At 37.7% G+C, this 18,562-nt stretch overlaps 1 protein-coding gene across 2 annotated transcripts in view; it reads left to right on the top strand.

The window, feature by feature from the left end:
* Positions 1-18,562, top strand: part of ATXN7L1 (ataxin 7 like 1) — a 103,661-nt gene that overhangs the window by 26,845 nt on the left and 58,254 nt on the right. For both annotated transcript variants that reach the window (XM_065743614.1, XM_065743615.1), the window contains exon 3: positions 11,428-11,532. In XM_065743614.1, the coding sequence (XP_065599686.1) occupies positions 11,428-11,532 (105 nt within the window). The remainder of the gene's footprint in view (positions 1-11,427; positions 11,533-18,562) is intronic.

Genomic DNA, 18,562 nt, shown 5'->3' on the forward strand with positions numbered 1-18,562 from the left:
ACTAGTGAAAGATGGTATATGCCAGACTTGCACTTTTATTGGACATCACATCTTTTCCTTATGTGTTCTGAAACAACAGGGTGTTTCCTTGCTTGTTATAAGGAAATAATAATTTGTAAAAATATACAGAATGCTCTGGGAGATAAGGACCTAGATTTGAAGTATAAAGAAACACAGACTTTCCTCAGCGATAAATGATACTTCAACAGCAGTAACAAAAAAAGAAAAAAATCTCTAACAACAGTTGATGAAACGAGAACAGCATATGGATTCACTCTTCCCATATAAGGACAAACAATTAGATGCTTCACATTTTCTAAATGACATAAGTGAGATTAGGGATTCTGTTTTTCTAAAATTGTTGGTTTTACTCTTTGTTTTCCACGTTAAAAAAATTACAAGTGTATAGTCAGTAGTCAACTTAAGGATACATGAAATATTCTTATTTATGGGATTTTCTTTTTAGCATTTAATATAGATTCTTATTCGGAAAAGTGGAATTTCTGTGAAGAATGAATAGTTTTCTTTGTTAACGTCAAATAAGAAGAATATTTGCTGTAACTGTACATGCCGACTGGATCTACAAATGCTCCTATAAAGATTATTAAGACTTCTTTAAATCTTTATGATAGCATCACAATTGTCACACACTAGTTGTAAAATGTAGTGGGGGTTATCTTATTCATCGCCTGTTCTATAAGAACAGAGAGGTCCCAGCCAAAATAAAGGGCTCTGCTGTCACGGCAGTGTATGGACAAATAGTAAGAGGACACAGACTGCAGTCTAAACAGGAGTGGCAGACAAAGAGCATATTATCCTGATTTTAGAGATGGGATACTGAGGCACAGAAAGATCTAATCAAGATCATACAAGAATGTTATTCTGGAGCCAGGAACTAAGCTGTCCTCCAGCCCAGTTGTATTGCCTTCAACCAGAGCTGCTCTTCTGCAGAAGGTAATGCAGCTTCCCAGGCAAGCACTGTGGTGCCAGTTGTGTCTTGCTGAGTGTTTATGAAGAAAATGTCAGTTGGAGGGTTAAGGTCTGTTTCATGGCAGTCTGCACAGAAGAAATAGGAGGGAAGTATTTTCAGTCATGGGACTTTCTCTTGAAGAATGATCAACTGTGGAGTGAATGTAATTTTGTTGGTGTGTATTCTCAAGGAAATGGAAGAAGAAAACCTGCACTCCTTGAAAGATTTCACTAATGTCTACCCAAATTATGATCCTACTAAAATAAGTTGTTACAAATCAGTCGTATTTAAAACTTTATTAATTTTTTCTCCACATCTGTGTTAGGGACTAGCAAATGTATTCAGTGTTTCCTTTAAAAAAAAAAAGCAAAGGTTTATAAACACTAGAGAAGTTACTTTCTTGTGACTTTTTTTTTTTTCCAGGCCACTTAATTTTGTAAAATCATTAAAGCCACGGTTTTAACAAATGAGAAAATCAATGAAAAAAAATTATGAAAAAAAACCCACTCAGTGTCTCACCATGACCTATGGTAAAGATGATGTGTGGTACACTATTGTGAAATTTGGAGACAGGAGAGGTTATTATTTTATTTTGATTTCAAGTACTTTGACTCACACAAGAGGAAACTTTGAATCTTTGTGCTAGGTACATATAGAAATCCTACTGATTCTAATTACAGTAATAGCGTACCTGCACCATTAGTAAATAGTTAATGATTATAGTGAAGCCTTAGGATTATTGTGCTATGAAAAAGAATGCAAACTGTCAGTAGTTGATGCTGACTCATCACCTCTTTGGCTAGCCAATCAGTAGCAACATTCACAGTGAAACTAAGAACTAAATGCAATTCTCTGGTTGCTCTGGCTGTTTTTCTGCTGTTCTAATAACCTCACAATGGCTTGATTTGATCTTTGTAGCAGTTGGATAGTTTTTGTGAGGTTTACTTTGGAGTAGAGAAAGAGTTAAGCTTTTTTTCCAGAATTATAAGTTTATACATTTGTTTTCTTTTAAAAGTCTTAACTGGTGTCCTGTAGGGAGGAAATATCTTTTATAGATGGAATGTTCTTAGAATTGGTGTTGCTGTTGTTCCCAGTGCAGCAGTGCATACCAATCGTATGGGATGATGGGTATTTTTATTTGTAGAAAGTCAGGAGGGGATGGTAGCAGTTGAAACTCTTCCCCCATTTTGATATCATAGCAGCAAGATTGTGCTTGGTGAATATCCTATTTGTTTCAGCTTAGCTCAATGTAAGCATGTGCAACCTCAGATCTTTATCTCGTTTCAACTCCTGATAGGTCAGTCTGTTTCCAAATGGGATCAAACCAAGTGCTGACCAAGAAGGTCATAAAGAAAGTCACTCTTGTAAAGAAAAGGACAGGGAAGTTCTGTAAGAATGTATTTCAAATTATTGCAGGTTTCACTTCCCAGGAAGTGGAGAGACTGTGCTCCTACTCCTTATACACCACTTGCCTTGCTGCTGTCTTGGTGCTCATCTTGGCAGTCATGGAAATAACCTGTGTTTTGATGAATGCCACATGGGTCTAGAGGAATAGAGAAAAGTGTCCATCACTGGTGAAAGGGAAGAAGTCTCCTTTTCCATTAGCATTCTTAGCCAAACTCCTTGTCCCAAACTGCCAGAAGGGGTTAGCTCTATGATAGGACTTTTTTTTTTTTTTTTTTTTTTTCAGGAAAGATGAGCCACACAAATACTCCTAAGTGTGACTGGTACTGTGTTCAACTTTGCCTATGGATAGTAGACTAACATTTAGCATGTCAAGGCTGTCCTGACTTGCAGAAGTCCAGTGCACTTTTCTGAAGTCTGTTGATGTCTCTGGCTCCACTGAACAAGGGTTGCTTGCTCTAAGAAAGGACAGTGAGTTTGGGCTGTTGCCCTGTGGCAGTTATCAGCTGTTGTAAAAGAGAAAGCTGAGAAGTCCTGTGTACCCTCTTCATCGGTTGAGTACTTCTGTCACTTAGAAATATTTGAAATACTAAGGAAAGAATTGAAAAGACATTAAACAATTCGATGGGCTCTTAAATATTGCTGATATTCACTCAACTAATTCTGCAGTACCAGCATGTTGAGGTTGATTCCTTCCCTTTTTAGTGCTACTGGTTTACCAGAAAGCGTAGGCATCTCCTAGCAGTACATCAAAACCTGAAATGTTATATTTTGGTCAGTTACTGTAGCCAGTGGGAAGCCTTGAGATCTCTTCCTGTCCTCTGGGTGCCAAGGTGTGCTGTCCGCTGGCAGAGATACCTGCTGCAGATGTCTGTGTGTGTATGTGGTAAAACTCTGCAGCTGTTGCTAAAGGTCAAGTATCTAATTCTGGAGAGCCATATATCAATCTGACCTGAAATGTAGCCCCATCATCCATGAAGGATAAGTGTTGGTGCTGACAAGTCTCATTTGCAGCAAGCCCTCTATTGATAGGTGTTGAAGAAGAAGAAATTGTTCTGTTGCCACATAATGATTCATAGAGACTCTCCAGTTAGGTTGTATGACATTGACTTGGAGTTATGAGGGAAATGAAGATGATTCCAAGCCATTTTTCTTATGGTTTTGGGAAGTGAATAAACCAGAAGTCTAATGCAGTAACTGCATTTTCACTCTCTTGTGTGGGCACAGCTGAGTGGGGACATGCTCACACTCCAGTATTTTTGATAGTAATATAGTTGAGCTTCTAAAAGAAATCTGCTCTTTCTGCAGGGTCAGAGCAGGGTTTCCATGCCTTATTCTCCATGTGCAGGAGTCTGTGAGTTCTACATGCATGTTCTGCACATGAGATATTATCTCTGCTTGTAGATATGGAATATATAGTCTGGTTCTTTACAAGTAACATATCTTTCAGTGTTTCATACCATCAGTGATTAGTTTTGGCTCTCGCTTCCTGATAAAAGTTACCATCTTGGTGATTTCCAGACCATAAGTAAGATGAACTTTGTAGCTGGAAGTGGTATCTGTAAAAAGACTAATTATATCTGGTAGGGAAAACAGAAACAGTTCTGGACATAGCGCATCTCTGTAAAACCCAAAAGCCAAATCTGTTTACCTGTGTATTTGAAAATGCTGTCTATGTTTACATGGCTCTTCTAGCTTTCTTTTAAGCACACAGAAGTCTGTTTCTTCCCTATGTTTTGCTTACCTTCATTTTTGAGGTTAGTTTTTTAAGTGATAGTTGAAAGGTTTGGTGCTTGTTTGTTTTGGAGGGTTTTTGTTTCTTTGTTTTGTTTTGGTCTCTGGGCACTAATATGCTGAACTGGCATCTACCTTACTTCATAGGAGCATGGTTTTCTTTACCCATTCAGTTCCAAGCTTTCACTTAATGTAATTTTATAGTAGTAGATCTTCTAAGCACCTGTTCTACTTACTGGAATATGTTGTTAGATGTTAGGTGGGAGATGTCTCACAATCAAGATATGTGGTCCTTGAGAGAATTTCCCTGTGTTAAATAAAAATCTTTAACAAAAGTTAGAATTTTGTAGGCAATATTTTGATTTATGAGAATTGCTAAAGTTGCTGCATGTTTTTAGTGCACTTACTTAGTTAAAACTAAGCATCGTCTAATTGAAATTGATAGAATTAATAATATTTAACTCAGCAATATTCCTGATTCCTTTGTACATCTTTCATTGCCTGTCACCCTGCTGAACTCTTTTGCCCTTATATTCCACCCATGTCTTGTTATCCTAGTTTTTCCCTGCAGATTTACAAGAGAACAGGCAGTGCAGAGGAATTTCTGTCTCAGCTTTCACAGCTCTCTCTTGGGAAACTGCACCACTCCAGTCCTGAGCAGCAGTGGCCAAATGCACATATATGTTGGATGTTATCTGTATTTTAGCAGCTTGAATGTTTGTGTTTACTCTGTAGTGTAAAATCTCATTGAAAAAAAATAACAGTAAGGCATTAACAGGAATTCACATAACCAACCAAACGGACCTTATTGACATGGGCCCCCCCTCAATGTGCTCAGTTTTCTTACGGTTATTGCCAACATCCTTGTTCACTGAAGGACAGGGTGTTCAGGAACAGAAAAGGTTAAAGTCAACCTGTTTGGTTACATTGCACAGCATCACTGAAGAGTTAAAGAGTGAAGTGGGAACTCAGTTTGAAAGATCATTTTAGTGTTTGAAATGTCTAAAGAACTGCATAAAGCAGATGATGTGCTTCTGAATGCTGGTGACAGAAGAAAGGGGCAGGAGGATGAGGTGTGGAGGTGAAAAGGACCATATCAGTGCCTGACTTTGATCAGCATAAATTCCTGTGGTGCTGTCGTCTGATTTACAATTGAAACAGAAAGTTGCAAAATAACATTTATTTAGAGTGTCATACGGTGTTATAGAAAGAAGATTGTTAGAGAAGAAACCAAATGCCTTTGCAAACACAAAAGAGTGGCTGGGTGCATTACTGGTTTGTTCTGTGTTGGGCTGTACTTCATCTGTGTTGTACAGAGTGAAATAAAGACTCTGAGAGCCCAAGAGCTGTTTTCTGCCTGCCCCAGCAGGTAAGGACCTCCATAGGAACATGTTTTCAAAAGTGGGGTTTTCAAGGAGGAAAATATTGTGCTAGCTGCTTCCTCATCATCTACATTACTGTAAGATGTAGAAAGCTGAGATTTCTTGGTGCTGTAGGTGTGCAGCATGCTTTTTAATGTGTGTGTTTTGTTTTCCAGTATCTTGTCATGCATTATTCTTGTGGTAGCCCAGGCAAATCTAATCCTGTGCTGCCAACTTATTGTAGGCTGAAATTGTAAATAACCTGCATAAATTTCATAAATTTCAGAATTCTGGAAGAAAAGCTTTTTTCCTTTTTTTTTTTCCCCCTCATTATCCTTTTTTTATGCGTAGTGTGTTATGCAAAATAGCAATGTCAGCAGAACTCACTTTAGAGTCTTTTCAGATTGTTGTTGTGAAACAATTCTGAACATTTTCTTCATTTGTTAGAAGACTTTGGGAATAGAAGTCACCACTTCTGTCTTTGACAGATTTTCAAACTGCCTGGGTAGTATGTCCTATATAAACTGTAATTAATGGAAAATTCCCAGTCTTCTTTAGGATAGCTGACATCCTCATGATTGCTCTAAGCTGGGATGCAACACACCATCCATAGTCACTGGTCTGGTTTGAAGGTGTCACCACTGAGACTTATTATTGCATGGACTTGTCAGTTCTATCTGTGAGGCGGGTGGGTGTCCCTTCATTTTTTTCATCTTGATCAGTGTTTTGTGAAAAGTCCAATATTCCCATTTTCTTCTGATCAATCTCCTGGGTTTTAAGAGTGCAGAGCCTTTGCCCCGTGTTAACACCCACAGCAGCTCGGTCAGGGCTTAGGACAGTTGCATTTGGTTCTGTGTTGGCTGTGTCCTGAATATTTACTTTTACATTTTCCTCAGTGTAATGGTTACTTCAGCCATGTCTGCCTTTTTTTTTTTTTTCATCAGAAAAGAATGCTTGATCATTACTTTGTGGTGCTGACCTTGAAGTTAGTAATGAATTGAGCAGAGGCTTGGACTAAATGACATCCAGAGGTCGCTTTCACCTTAAATTATTCCATGATTAATTACAACTGTGACTCCAGCATTTCCAGGAGTAGAATGCAATTGACACTGGATAGCTAATTACTGATACTGATTTCCTTTTTTTTTTTTTTTCATGAAAATGGGGAAACCAAAGGAAAATCATACGTGGGGAGAATAAAGCTGAGGCAGGGAGCATGACATTTATTGCTAAGTTAAGACTACAGTATCTATGCAAGCATGTTTAGCTGCTGTTTGAATGATACCCGAAGACTACTTTGTTTCAGTTTCAAGCTTCATTTCACCTTTCAAATTACTTAGCTCATTAAGTAACCTCAAATGTAAAAGTAGTTTAATGCACTGAAAGATTTCTTTCCCCTCCATTTCTGAATGCTGCAGAGATTTTTTACTTTTGGAACAAATTTCTAGACACAGCTCCACATGGGTTTGGTTTCTCTTTTCATTGCTGTTTTTTTTTTTTTAAGCTATTCTTTTGTTAGTTTTAAACCAGTGTGACTGCAATATTCCTTCTCATTCCTCCCACCCTTCTTCAACATATACATCACTAATATTTTTTTAAAGCAGGCTTTGTGTGACTACTTAGTGAAGCAACTGATATATAAGAGAATGTTTAAAGTGTGTATAATTTATAGCAAAAGATCATCATTAAAAATCTAATTTCCCACACGATATTGTGAGGTCTTGCTGTCACAACACTCTTAATTCTGCTTGGGAAGAATGTTTTAGATTATTTCTAGCTTGTGTTTTATTATATGTCTGGATGTAAATGATTATGAATTATATAAATAACAGAGAAGGAACTTCATATATGTCATCTGGCTTTGATTGTTACTAAAAATAATTATTTTGTGTGTCATTGTAGAAGTTAAAAAGTTGTATCTGGCACCTGCATTTTGGTGTTCCTGCCACAGCTTGCAGAAGCAACATTTTCTTTTGCTTCTGTGGCATTTGTGCTTTTTAATGTACATTTTTCCAAGCTGATGTCTTACAAAACTGCCATGTGGCTACAGCTGTCTTTATGTTTACAAATGCTAGTAATATAAAAACTACAAGCAGAAGTTGTATTCATTTCCCAGGAACCACAGCAAAGCGTCTACACAGTAACAGTTGGTTTAAGATTTGAATCTGAGAAAGCCAGGTTTCCTGCAGTCAGCATTCACTGTCTCTGATTCCACCTACCTGCATATTTTTCACATGATATGGGATGCTCTGCATCCTGTTAGTCAGGTAGCTCACTTTCTAGCAAGACTTCTGTCCATGCTTGGTATCAACAGACATGGCAGGCTCCGTTAGAGATCACCATGCCAGAGTAGGATGGGCAATGATGCCAGCTTCAGTCTGTCTTTCTCCTTTAGAGGACACCCAGTAGTGTTGGAAGATAAATGTTGATCACAATCCTTCTCTTTTTGTTCCCTCCCTATTCTTTCAGAGTTTAGTATTACTTAAGAACAAGATGATCTTTAAAATCCTTTCCAATCAAAGCCATTGTGTGATTACTTGATAGTTGCTTACCTCATTTACTGATTATCTGCTGTCTTCTTCTAAGTTGTTACCTTTTTTCCTGAAGAGATCTTTCCTGAACTAACTTTGGAAAGAGCTGTTTTCTTCTCTGAAGCTAACTTCCTGAGGAGATTGTCGCCAGTGCTCCCAGCTAACAGCCAGGGAGGTGAGGTAGTTGCCTCTAGAAGGTAAATCTTTGTTTGGAGACACTGTTGTCATTTTTGCTGCAGATAAAAAGATCTAGTTTGTCAGTGTAGGAACAGTATTGTTGTCCAAACAATTGCTTTGGTTCTGGTTGCTTTGAGTAGATGTAACACCTAACTTTTCTTACTAAAAAACAAAGAAAACTTGTAAGGTTGTGTATATGTCTGCTTATGTTGTCTGCTTCCTTTTTCATTTTGTACTGTCCCTGTCCTTAGTTCTAAATTCTGTGATACGGATTATATTTGTAATACTGTCATGCCTAATAAAATAAATCTCTGATAGGAATTTCTGGCAAGACAATATTAATGCTTGGTACAGCTTTTAATTAAAAAATAATTTATATAAAATGTGTGTGTGTGTGCTTACAAATCATGAGTTTAATCAGGAAGATTGATTTGTGCCAGTCTTGTTTAACGTCAGTGGAACTACTTAGGTTAGTCTTGATGAAATTTTGCTCTAAATTCCTGCATAAGGAGTTTTTAAGGAATCCAATCTGAACATCGCTGTTTATAAAAGTTTTGTAGGCGCTGTAATTAACAGCAATTAGGGTTAATGTATTCTGATTCCTGCTTCTAGTTTTCAACTTGTGGTCTTCAGTCCTCTGATTAGTTTAAGTGGTTTTGACCAATTTGACTAATAACATCAACTTGGTATCAGAAGGCTCTTATTTACAGTGGAGATTTCTACCTCCGCTTGACTGTTGCTGGGAATCTGCAAACTGAAAAAAACTTCCAAGGCACTGTCTTTCAGGAGACCCTTGCACTGCATCTGTGCAGCATGCTGATGCTGTGTCCATCACAGCACTGTTCTGGTACACTGTCTTGCATGTCTATGCAGCATCTTTGCATCTCAGCTTCTGCTACCTGAGTATTGCAAAAATCAAAGTGTTTGCTGTTTGCAGAGAGCTTGCAGGTACCCAAACTTGCCCTTCTGTCTACTTGACCACTCCTGGTGGGGAAAAAAGCAGATGATTCTGTCACCCTGTGAACTAATGCAATTTCTTATTCTGTGACCTTGGTCAGGTTTCTGCTGTATCAATACTGTATGCATTTCTGTAAGTTATTCTCTACGGACAGACTTCAGAAAACTCAGACCCAACCAGACCATACATGTTTCAGAGCTAGGTATAATGAAGTCTAGTATAAAGTCTAGTCTAGCGGTGAAGGCTAAGTACAACTTAAAGAATTTTACATTGAAAGGTTGTAACTGTTATTTATCCTCTGTGTTTGCAAAAGGTAACTTGTGTCTTTTCATAGCAAGATTGTCACTGGACTATTCAAGCAACAGAAAAAGAAATATTTTATAACTGTAGTGAAATGCTTGGGTTTGAGCTGGGAGTTTTTATCATATTATACTTTGGAGAAATACTGATTTCATTGGTGTTTTTAAATGTTAGTGGGAACTTGTATGTTCTGATTGGAAATGGGGTTTTGACTGTGTAAGAATTGTCTTAAAGATCACTTTACATGGGCCACTAACTTATTGCATGAAAAGAAAGAAGTAAAGCAAACAGATCAAGGTAGTTACACTTAACTACTACAGTCCTTCACATTTACCTCGAGTGTGTTATTTGTAGTCACCTGCTTGTGGTCCAGGCCTAGTGCTGCAAGGAGGTGACAATGAGTCAAGCTTTCAGCCAGGTGTCAGCCTTGTAAGAGCAGTAACATAGAAATAGAGCAAAGGACAATATCTGTGAGTCAGTAGTGCTGGTGTGTGCACAAGAAAGCTTGCTTGGATCTGCCTGTGGGGCTGCCTGAATAGTAGGAGGGGCTTTTGTGGCCTGAAGGTGTTTTCTGCTTCGTGGCTGCAAGTACTAACATTGTAAGCAACCTGCACAGAAGTACAGGCCAGACAGAATCACTTAAAAAATAATGCTAGGGACAAAATGTTCACTTTTGGTAAGAACTAATGAAATAATGCATTTGCTTAAGTCACTTTTTGAAAGAAATAGCTACCATTAAATAAAAGTGTGACTTGCACATCAAAAACCTGTTGGAGAAATAATGGTTATCAATCACAGCTGCTGTTATGCATGTTTATCGTCACTGAGAATCTTTGCATTTCTCTTCCAGTTGAAGAAGTACCTGGCTAAGAGGTCCAGGACATTGCTTCAGTACGAGTCAGAAGGCACTTTTGCAGGTTCTATAGTGGATTTGGGATGCTGCTGAGCAATGCTGGAATGCCATTTTGTGACATCTTTACTTAAAGATGCAACATATTGAACTAACTGACAGCAAGTAAAGGTGTTGCTGGTCTGTGTGGCCCAAATGAGACACAGTTCCTAATGCATCAGTGCCTTTGTTGGCAGTGCTGGCTCTGGTGGCATCATCATGGGACTAATCATGGCTAAAGTTACTGCCCTCAAAGCTGAAATGCGGGTGCTGAGCACATGTGCTCGTTCTCAAGTTATAGCAGTGTGGAGTCACTGCTGTTGGAACTCTGAGGTCTTTAGTAGTAATTTAAGCCCATTTTACTCTGTGCTTGTAATGGCTTAAGAATGTGTGTGTTGCATTCTACGTTTCAGCTGAGAGGGGCAAGTGCCTGTCATCCTGTGACTGTCCTGTCATCTGATTCCATGCAATTCCTTGTGCTGTCACTGGGAAATACCTCATTAACTATCATTGTCTCTTCCCAGTTTTTTCAGGGAGCCAAACATTGAACAAGGAGGGAGATCTGCAAAGAACAAGGAATTCTGTGTCGTTATATCTGGCTCAAAAGAGGGATGGCATTCCTGACTGTGTGTTAGGCTGTTGTAGCATCCCTGTCCTTGGCTGCTACAGCCAGCTTTTAAGCAGGGGACTTTCTGCAGCAATCTGTAATTGAGCTTGGAATATTGTAACACGGAGCATATAATTCATGCACTGTTTTTTCTGAAAGAATCTTTTTGAAGAGATGTGAAAAGACGTACTCTTCTGCTGTTTCTACAGCTGACCAGCACAGAAATGTTCAGTGCGCTTCTTGGCAGTGTGCACTGCTGCCTGCCTTCTGACTCAGACTGAGGGAATGTGACCGCAGCTGTAGTATAGGACCTTGAAACCCTGAGGAGGAAAAAATCTCTTAAACACAGTAATAAGCTGTTACGGAGCAGTGTGTAAATTTGCTTTATGTAAGTTAATATGACAATAGTGGCCCTACAGTATTTAATTTTTTTTTCTTAAGATCTATTTAAAGCATATTTTCTAATTCTTGTATATATTTTTTAACTTTCCCACAGATATGCACTTATTTGGCCATTATCCAGCTCATGATGATTTCTATCTTGTAGTGTGCAATATCTGCAATCAGGTAGTCAAGCCACAGGTTTTCCAGTCGCACTGCGGTAAGTGAATGTTTTCTTTCCTGAATTACAGTGCCAAACCAGCGTATGGTTCGCGTAAGAGTCGTTGCATACAGTCGTGACAGAGGCATTGCAGATACTTTTCCAGTTATCTTGTGTTCTTTCCACAGAAAATATCAGGAATGCCTTCAAATAAGCATGTTTCATGTAAAGAAGGAAGTTAAATCAGTTGTCCTAGAAGCTGAGCTTTTCAAGTTGAACTTGTTTATACTAAATTAAGCTATTATAACAAATAAATCCTGTTGGTTAGATACTAGCTAGCCTAAAACTATTATGACATAACATTGGATGGTCTTTTATTAAGGCAACCCAGTGATGTTGGTTGATGTTAGCTAGAACTTGGATGTTGTGATGGTTTGTTTTCTGATGGGATTTATACATACGTGCTTGCAGGTTTATTATATTTCTTATAGGGCTTAATTTTTAACGTGTTTGACATGTTGAATCACATTTGTCAAGATTCTCTTGAAAACTGTTCATTTGAGAAACTGCAGAAATATGGAGATACTTATTTCTCAATATGATGATAATTTTTATTTGTAAGCAGAATAGCTTGGGTTAGAAATTTTTCTTACTGATTAACAAACTACTCTCAAGTATTCTCTAAAAAAAAAATTTCATCCCAAGGTCTGGTTTATTTATTATTTATATGGTGGTTTATTTGTTATTTGTTCAGTGGTTTGTTTCTGGTTTGTTGTTGTTTTAAAGGTTTGCAAAGTGTGATGGGAATGGCTCACTTTGCATGAGGTTTTTAAAATGTATCTTCCAAAGATTCAGTTTAACCAAACTAATTTGAAGATGATTGCAAAATTAGGAATGGTAGCTAGTGGTGGTATCAGTGAAATACGTTAAGAGAAGAACAAAACAAACAAAAAAAACCACCAAGACTTTCCTTGCCTCTGAGCAACGAATAGCTTCAGTTAATCCTGTGTCCCCTTCAGCTGTCTTAATAGCAAGGCAACCCAGTAAGTGGAAAATGCAAAAATATGTGTTTTGAGGGAGTGTTTAAAAAATGTTACCTTGAGCTTGTATGGAAGGACTGCTAACAGACAAGCAGGAGCAATTGCATGCATGTTGAAAATTAAAAATTGAATTCATGCATGAAACAGAGGTATGTCATAAACCAGAAAGTAAGTGCTGATGAATTTCTGACTAATTTCTATTGAAAATTCCTTGTTGGAGCCTTCTGTAGTTGTGCTGTCCTCTGGACGTGACCTTCTGACTCGAGGAGCAGTATGAAGTTGGGCCTGTCTTCACACAGGAGCCATACAGAACTCCTACAAGTGATGTGCTGGATTAGTGTTCTGAGTTAGTCATCTGTCAAAATTTGGTACAGGATGACGTAGTTAAAACAACCATTCTCTGAATACTGCTAGAAAGAGCAGAGGTGGTGGAATTTGTTGGCAAAAAGTCCTTTAAACAATACTGAGGATACTGAAAGAAGCTGTGGAAAAAGTAGCTAATAAACCTAACAAGCTGGGCAAAATGGTATTTCATATAGATATGGGAGTGAAGTAATCCATGCTGGAAGGAACTTTCTGAGCTTACTGGAATTGACCAGTTAACATTTGTGTTAGTGTGTTGCCTGTCATTGTCCCTTTTTCATTTTCTCCTTCATTTCAGTATTTATGCAGTTCCTTTCACTTTATTCTCACAATCCTCTTACAGCGAACAATTGAGAGTTAAATTCTGGATCACTTGATTTAAGACCCTAAGGTTAATAAAGGCTTTTAAATCAAAAGTCTGCATTAAAAGAGATTGAGAATATTGAAAATAATTGACCAAAGGTTTTACCCCTTTAAGATTGTATTTAATGTACTTAACTACTTAATGTAGTCAGACTTATTTCAGGAAATGTATACAAGAATATTTCTGAAAAGTATGTAGAAGAGCTTTAAATGTATGTCTGTTTTGTTTTAAAGATGAAATAGGTAAAGTTATATACTAACCATATATAACCGAAGTTTTAGAAGAAAACATTCTTGGCAGTCTTTGCTGCTATCCAAAAATTACAATGATATTTTTAAAACAAATTTATTGCAAATTACTACATGTTATGTAACTGACATGCATTGTCCAACATACAATCAGGAGAAATGGCTAAGATCTAAAACGTGCATCTTGTTAATCAGATTCTAATTACTTTGGTCATGCAGCAGTGTAACTGTAAATTCAGTGATACTGAAGGCCTCAGTCAGTAGACTTTGAGGTTATTTAAGACTATCCTATTCACTGTGAAACACATTATTTCACGTCTTGAAATGCAGCTTTAATGTTGAAACAAAGGCAATGAAAGGAGAAAGCATTAGAAGCCACCACTGTTTTCTTGGCTCTTGAAGGCTGCATCTTGTGGAGTCTTTATTGCTACTGACAGGGACTGGTAAAAATATATCCCAGAATCTCCTGCAAAGAGTGTTTTGTTACTGTAATTCCTGGTAAGACACAGTGCATATTCTCTCAGTAAGGATTTAGATCCATGCCAGACATGTGCTTTTTGTCTCAGGCTTCCCTGCATTGCAACTTGAAAGTCTTGGCTTTGGAGTTTGATTTGGAATGCTTAATTTAGTGTACATTTGGGCTCTTGTATGCTTCTCTTGAGCCCATCATGGCATGTGACTTTCTCCAGAGTGTTAGAAGATCCAGTGCTGCATTTGTCTCTAATTTCAGACATGTGGCAGCCATCCTTGATGGCACTGGGAAGTTGTGAAGACTGGAGAAGCAGATGTTGTTGCTTAACTTGTAAGGGTTTGCTTCCTGGACTATCAAGCAAAAGAAGAGAGAAATCTGGTTGTAGTTGAGGCTTCTTAAATGGAGGCCGGTATGTCATACAACCTTAGACTAGTAGAAATCAGAAAAAAAAAAAAAAGAGATCTGGCTAATTAGAGGACTGAATTGCTGAACTTGTGAGTCTGTAATAAACATAGTATTGCATAGTATTAGACCTGTCCATGCCTCTAAGAAAAATGCTGAATTATTAAGAGCAATTTCTGGTCCTTATACCTATGTAATAATCGTTTGCATCCATTTGTAAGGATTAAACAATTCATATACATATGATACAGAGTAACTAATTCCAGTGGGTACAGTACCTTCGTTATTTTTTTAATGTGTGAACATGTATTTATTTCTCCATTAAACACTTAGAAATGAGACATTGGCCTAGTTAGATTGCTTGTAGCCTATCTAAGTGTATTGGCATGTGGAGAATTTTAGTTTTGAGACTGTTTGTTCTCAAATGCTGACCTCAATGAAGATGTAGAACATTTTTGGGACACTGAAAGTGTAATGCTTTACTATCTCTGAAGTACCATAATGTTCCTAGCCTTTGCTTTTTATTTGTTTTCCCCAATATATCTGTTTTCTAGAAGATTTTTTAGAGTAGCAGCCTGTGCTGAAGTGTTTGACATATGACTTATCTCAAATTCTGTGGTAGTCTGTCTGTTGCTTGTTAAGACTGGGCTGGTACCATTTCCCAGGAGATGTTTCTCTTTTTCTTTTAGCCCCAGTCAGCAAAGCTTCATATTCTTATCCTGTGTTATCCTTTACCAGAATAAAAAGCATCACGTATGGTTCTGGTTATTTTTTCAGAAGTGTTCCTTGCACTCATACACTTGTTAACTTTGGTATTTTCCTTTTGAAAGGAAAATATCTTACAAAAGGTAGCTCTGGAATAGCAGAGAGCTTGTCAAAACATCTTAGCTTTTTCTTCTAATGTGAGGAATTAAGTTAATGAGGAGAAAGTGCTGAAAGTAGAGGGGGGAAAGGAGGTGTTGAATTAGCCAAGCTAAATAATGAAGAAATAATGAAACAGTAACTGCAGCATAACCATCAAAGAAAGTTTCCAAACATACTCTGGAACAATATCAAGAAAAGTGGAGGGTATCTTAATGAATGGAATAGTTAAGATCCCCATTTGATGAAGTAGTAGCATATAAGGAACAATTTTGCTTCAAGGAAAAATGGCCATGAAGATCTCTTCCTCTGTTTATTTCTTTATTGCAGGTTCATTGCTATCTGTACTTCCTTTTTCTAAGTTTGCTCTAACATAGGCTTTTAATTAAGAAGTGGAAATTCTTATTCCTTAAAAAAGAAAAAAAAAACCTACCCTTGATTTTTGTTACTTGGGTTATAAATCTGTGGGTTGACATACTCATGTCCTTATGAAAGTTGGAAAACTGTTATTTCCTTTTGATCCTTCAGTCTGGTCATATAAGCATCACTGAAAAGAAACAAGCAAAAAAGTAATGAAGTACAGAAGAATATAAATAACTTTACTAAGAGAAGTTATGTATTTTGATTTACTCAGACTAGCTATCTACATCGTAATATTTGTGTGTTACAATTTAATGAACCACAATTAAAGAAGACTGAGCTTACAGTATGAATAATAGTGCTTGGTTTTTCTAACATGAACAAGAACACTACCAGCAAAAATTGTTTGTAGGGTTTTGTTAGGGGTATTGCTGTCACATTTGCTGGGTTATTCTCAGTTTTGATATGAATATGATTTTCAATTATTCCAGTTAATTTCATTATTATTATATATTTTTAAGTGCGCCTGTTTGGGTTTTTAAAAAATGATAATATTTTATCCATTGCACTTGATCTTTTATCAAAGGAAGCATTCTTGTGCCCTTCAATGACAATGACATTTTGAGTGATTTTCATTCTATTACTGTGATTTTTTTCACAGCCTCATCAAAATTTGTTCTACGGTGTCTGTGTTTATCAAATAACTTTCTGGACCTCCTGTGGTTAGGTTTCACTACATAAGAGAACTAAAATGATGAAAATTACCCTCATTCCCCCCCCCGCTTTTTATTAAATGTAGCAACAGTTGTTTAACGTTAACAGCTGGGCTGGCAAGAATCCATGTATTCTTTTTTATGAGGTGGAGGAGAGAAGGAATTTGAATATTTTGTATGCACTGTATTTGTACATTTAACTTGACTTGTGCAATTGGATAAGATACACTAATTTTCTTTCCACAACTTTCATTTCTGTCACTTGAAATTGGAAACTCCTTACAGCTTAAAAGCACACAAAAATTCTCTTTAACTTTACTTTAGCTTTGGCTTTTTCTTTTTATCAGAAATTGGGTTCTCCAAACCAAATTGCAGCCAATGGCATAGCTCTCTGCTTCCTGTCTGTAGTGAACATCTTAGCCATAGTTCCTGCAGCGCTGTGTGCAGGTGATGTAGGTCAGTTCTTCGTCCTTGAAAGTTCTGTGGGTCCAGTGTAGCACCAGTCCTTGTGAAACTGAGGCTACAAGCCATCTTCTGCACCATTCCCATAGAACTTAAATAGTAGTACATTGTTGTATGGACAATCCAGGTAGGGTGAAAGCTACCCTTGCAAAGGCAAAACTGAAATAATTATTCTGAATTCATATTTTCCCTAGATATTCTTGGAGTGCTGTTTTTTTAAGACTGTCAGAGCAGTTCCTGGGATTCTGAACAGGTATAGAAATGCAAATTCTGTCTCAGAGGGAGCAGCTATGTATCATAACTGCTGACAGACTCTGTCCAGATTCAGAAAAGTGTTTAAATGTGTAAAAGGTAAATTTTAGTTTTAAGACCTAAGGGTTTTTATTCATTGGTTGATTTGAATTCTTAGCTGCTTGTATGCATGAAACTGTTGGTCACCTCAGTATTAGCTACTGTACTCATTCAGAACAGCTGGTGGTTTGTTTTTTTTTATTTGCTCTGGAGAAGATTATTAATCTTTCTTTATTATTATTAGATTATTATCTTTCATTGAAAGATGCATTTGCAAGGCTATATTCATTCAAGAAGAAAGAACAAAACAAAATCCTACCTTCTCTGTAATAACCTGGCCAGGAATCAAGCTATGTGGATTTAGTAGCCTTACCTCCTAGGTGCTTCTCTCCCATCTTCCAGCTCCTAGGAGAGGAGAATGCTCTAACCACCGGACACACCATAAGCCACAATAAAGCAATGCTTTTTGCATTGGGGGTGTATCAGACCAAGTGATCCTGCAGGTAGAGATTAACATCTAGATCCAAGGGACAGACTGTGGCAGAGACTGAGAAATGTGTCTCCACCTTGTAGGTCACTGAGACCAGTTTAAGGCTGGAAGGAGTTTGTCATGTTTTCTTTTTTCTGTCTAGCAAGTGAATTTATGATGGAGCTGTGTTCAGGCTTGCTTACCTGCTTGCTTACAAACAAGTAGTGCAGTATTTTATGAGTTGTTTTTTATTCTACTATCGTCCCACTGCTTATACTGCCTTCCTCGTTATAGTTGTTAATGTTCACAGAAGAGCTTAAAACAAAGAAGTTCAGATACAGAACTATGTAGAGAGATAGAAGGTCAGTGAGTAGTGTGAGTAGAAAGCTCACAAGTGCTGTCAGAAAACTTCTGCACTTCAAAAATTCACTCTTGCAACCTACATAGGGTGGGGATTGGCCTCCCAGGTAAGCAGTGGCAGGACAAGAGGGAATGGCCTCAAATTGTGCTAGGGGAAGTTCAAGTTGGCCATTAGGAGACATTACTTCTCTGAGAGTGGTGAGACACTCACATGGGCTGCTCAGGCATGTGGTGGAGTTACCATCTCTGGAGGAGTTCAAGAAACGTTTAGATGTTGTACTCAGAGATGTGGTTTAGTGGGGAAATACTGGTGGTAGGTGGAGAGCTGGAGTAGATGATCTTGGAGGTCTTCTCCAGCCTTGGTGATTCTGTGATTCTGCATGCCAGTCATTGAAAGTTTATACACATTTGAGAGATACTTCAAATGAGAAAGCAGGAATGTTTTGGCAATGTTGAACTCTCAAGGGATTGTACATTGGAGAGTGTATATAAAAGATGATGACATTCAGCAGTGAACAGAATGCTATGCATGTGTGCACTTGCTATTCAGCATAGTGACCTTCCCCCCATATCCCTTACCTATTTCTGGATCTACAAATTAAATTGAAAAATCTGAAACTAAAACATCGATATCTGTTCCGTAACTCACTCTATTAAGTTTTGGTTTTACAATGCCTTGATTGTG

Source organism: Cyrtonyx montezumae, unplaced genomic scaffold, assembly GCF_038088225.1.
Source record: "Cyrtonyx montezumae isolate F1298 unplaced genomic scaffold, pur_monq_1.0 scaffold_3, whole genome shotgun sequence".
NCBI classification, from domain to species: domain Eukaryota; kingdom Metazoa; phylum Chordata; class Aves; order Galliformes; family Odontophoridae; genus Cyrtonyx; species Cyrtonyx montezumae.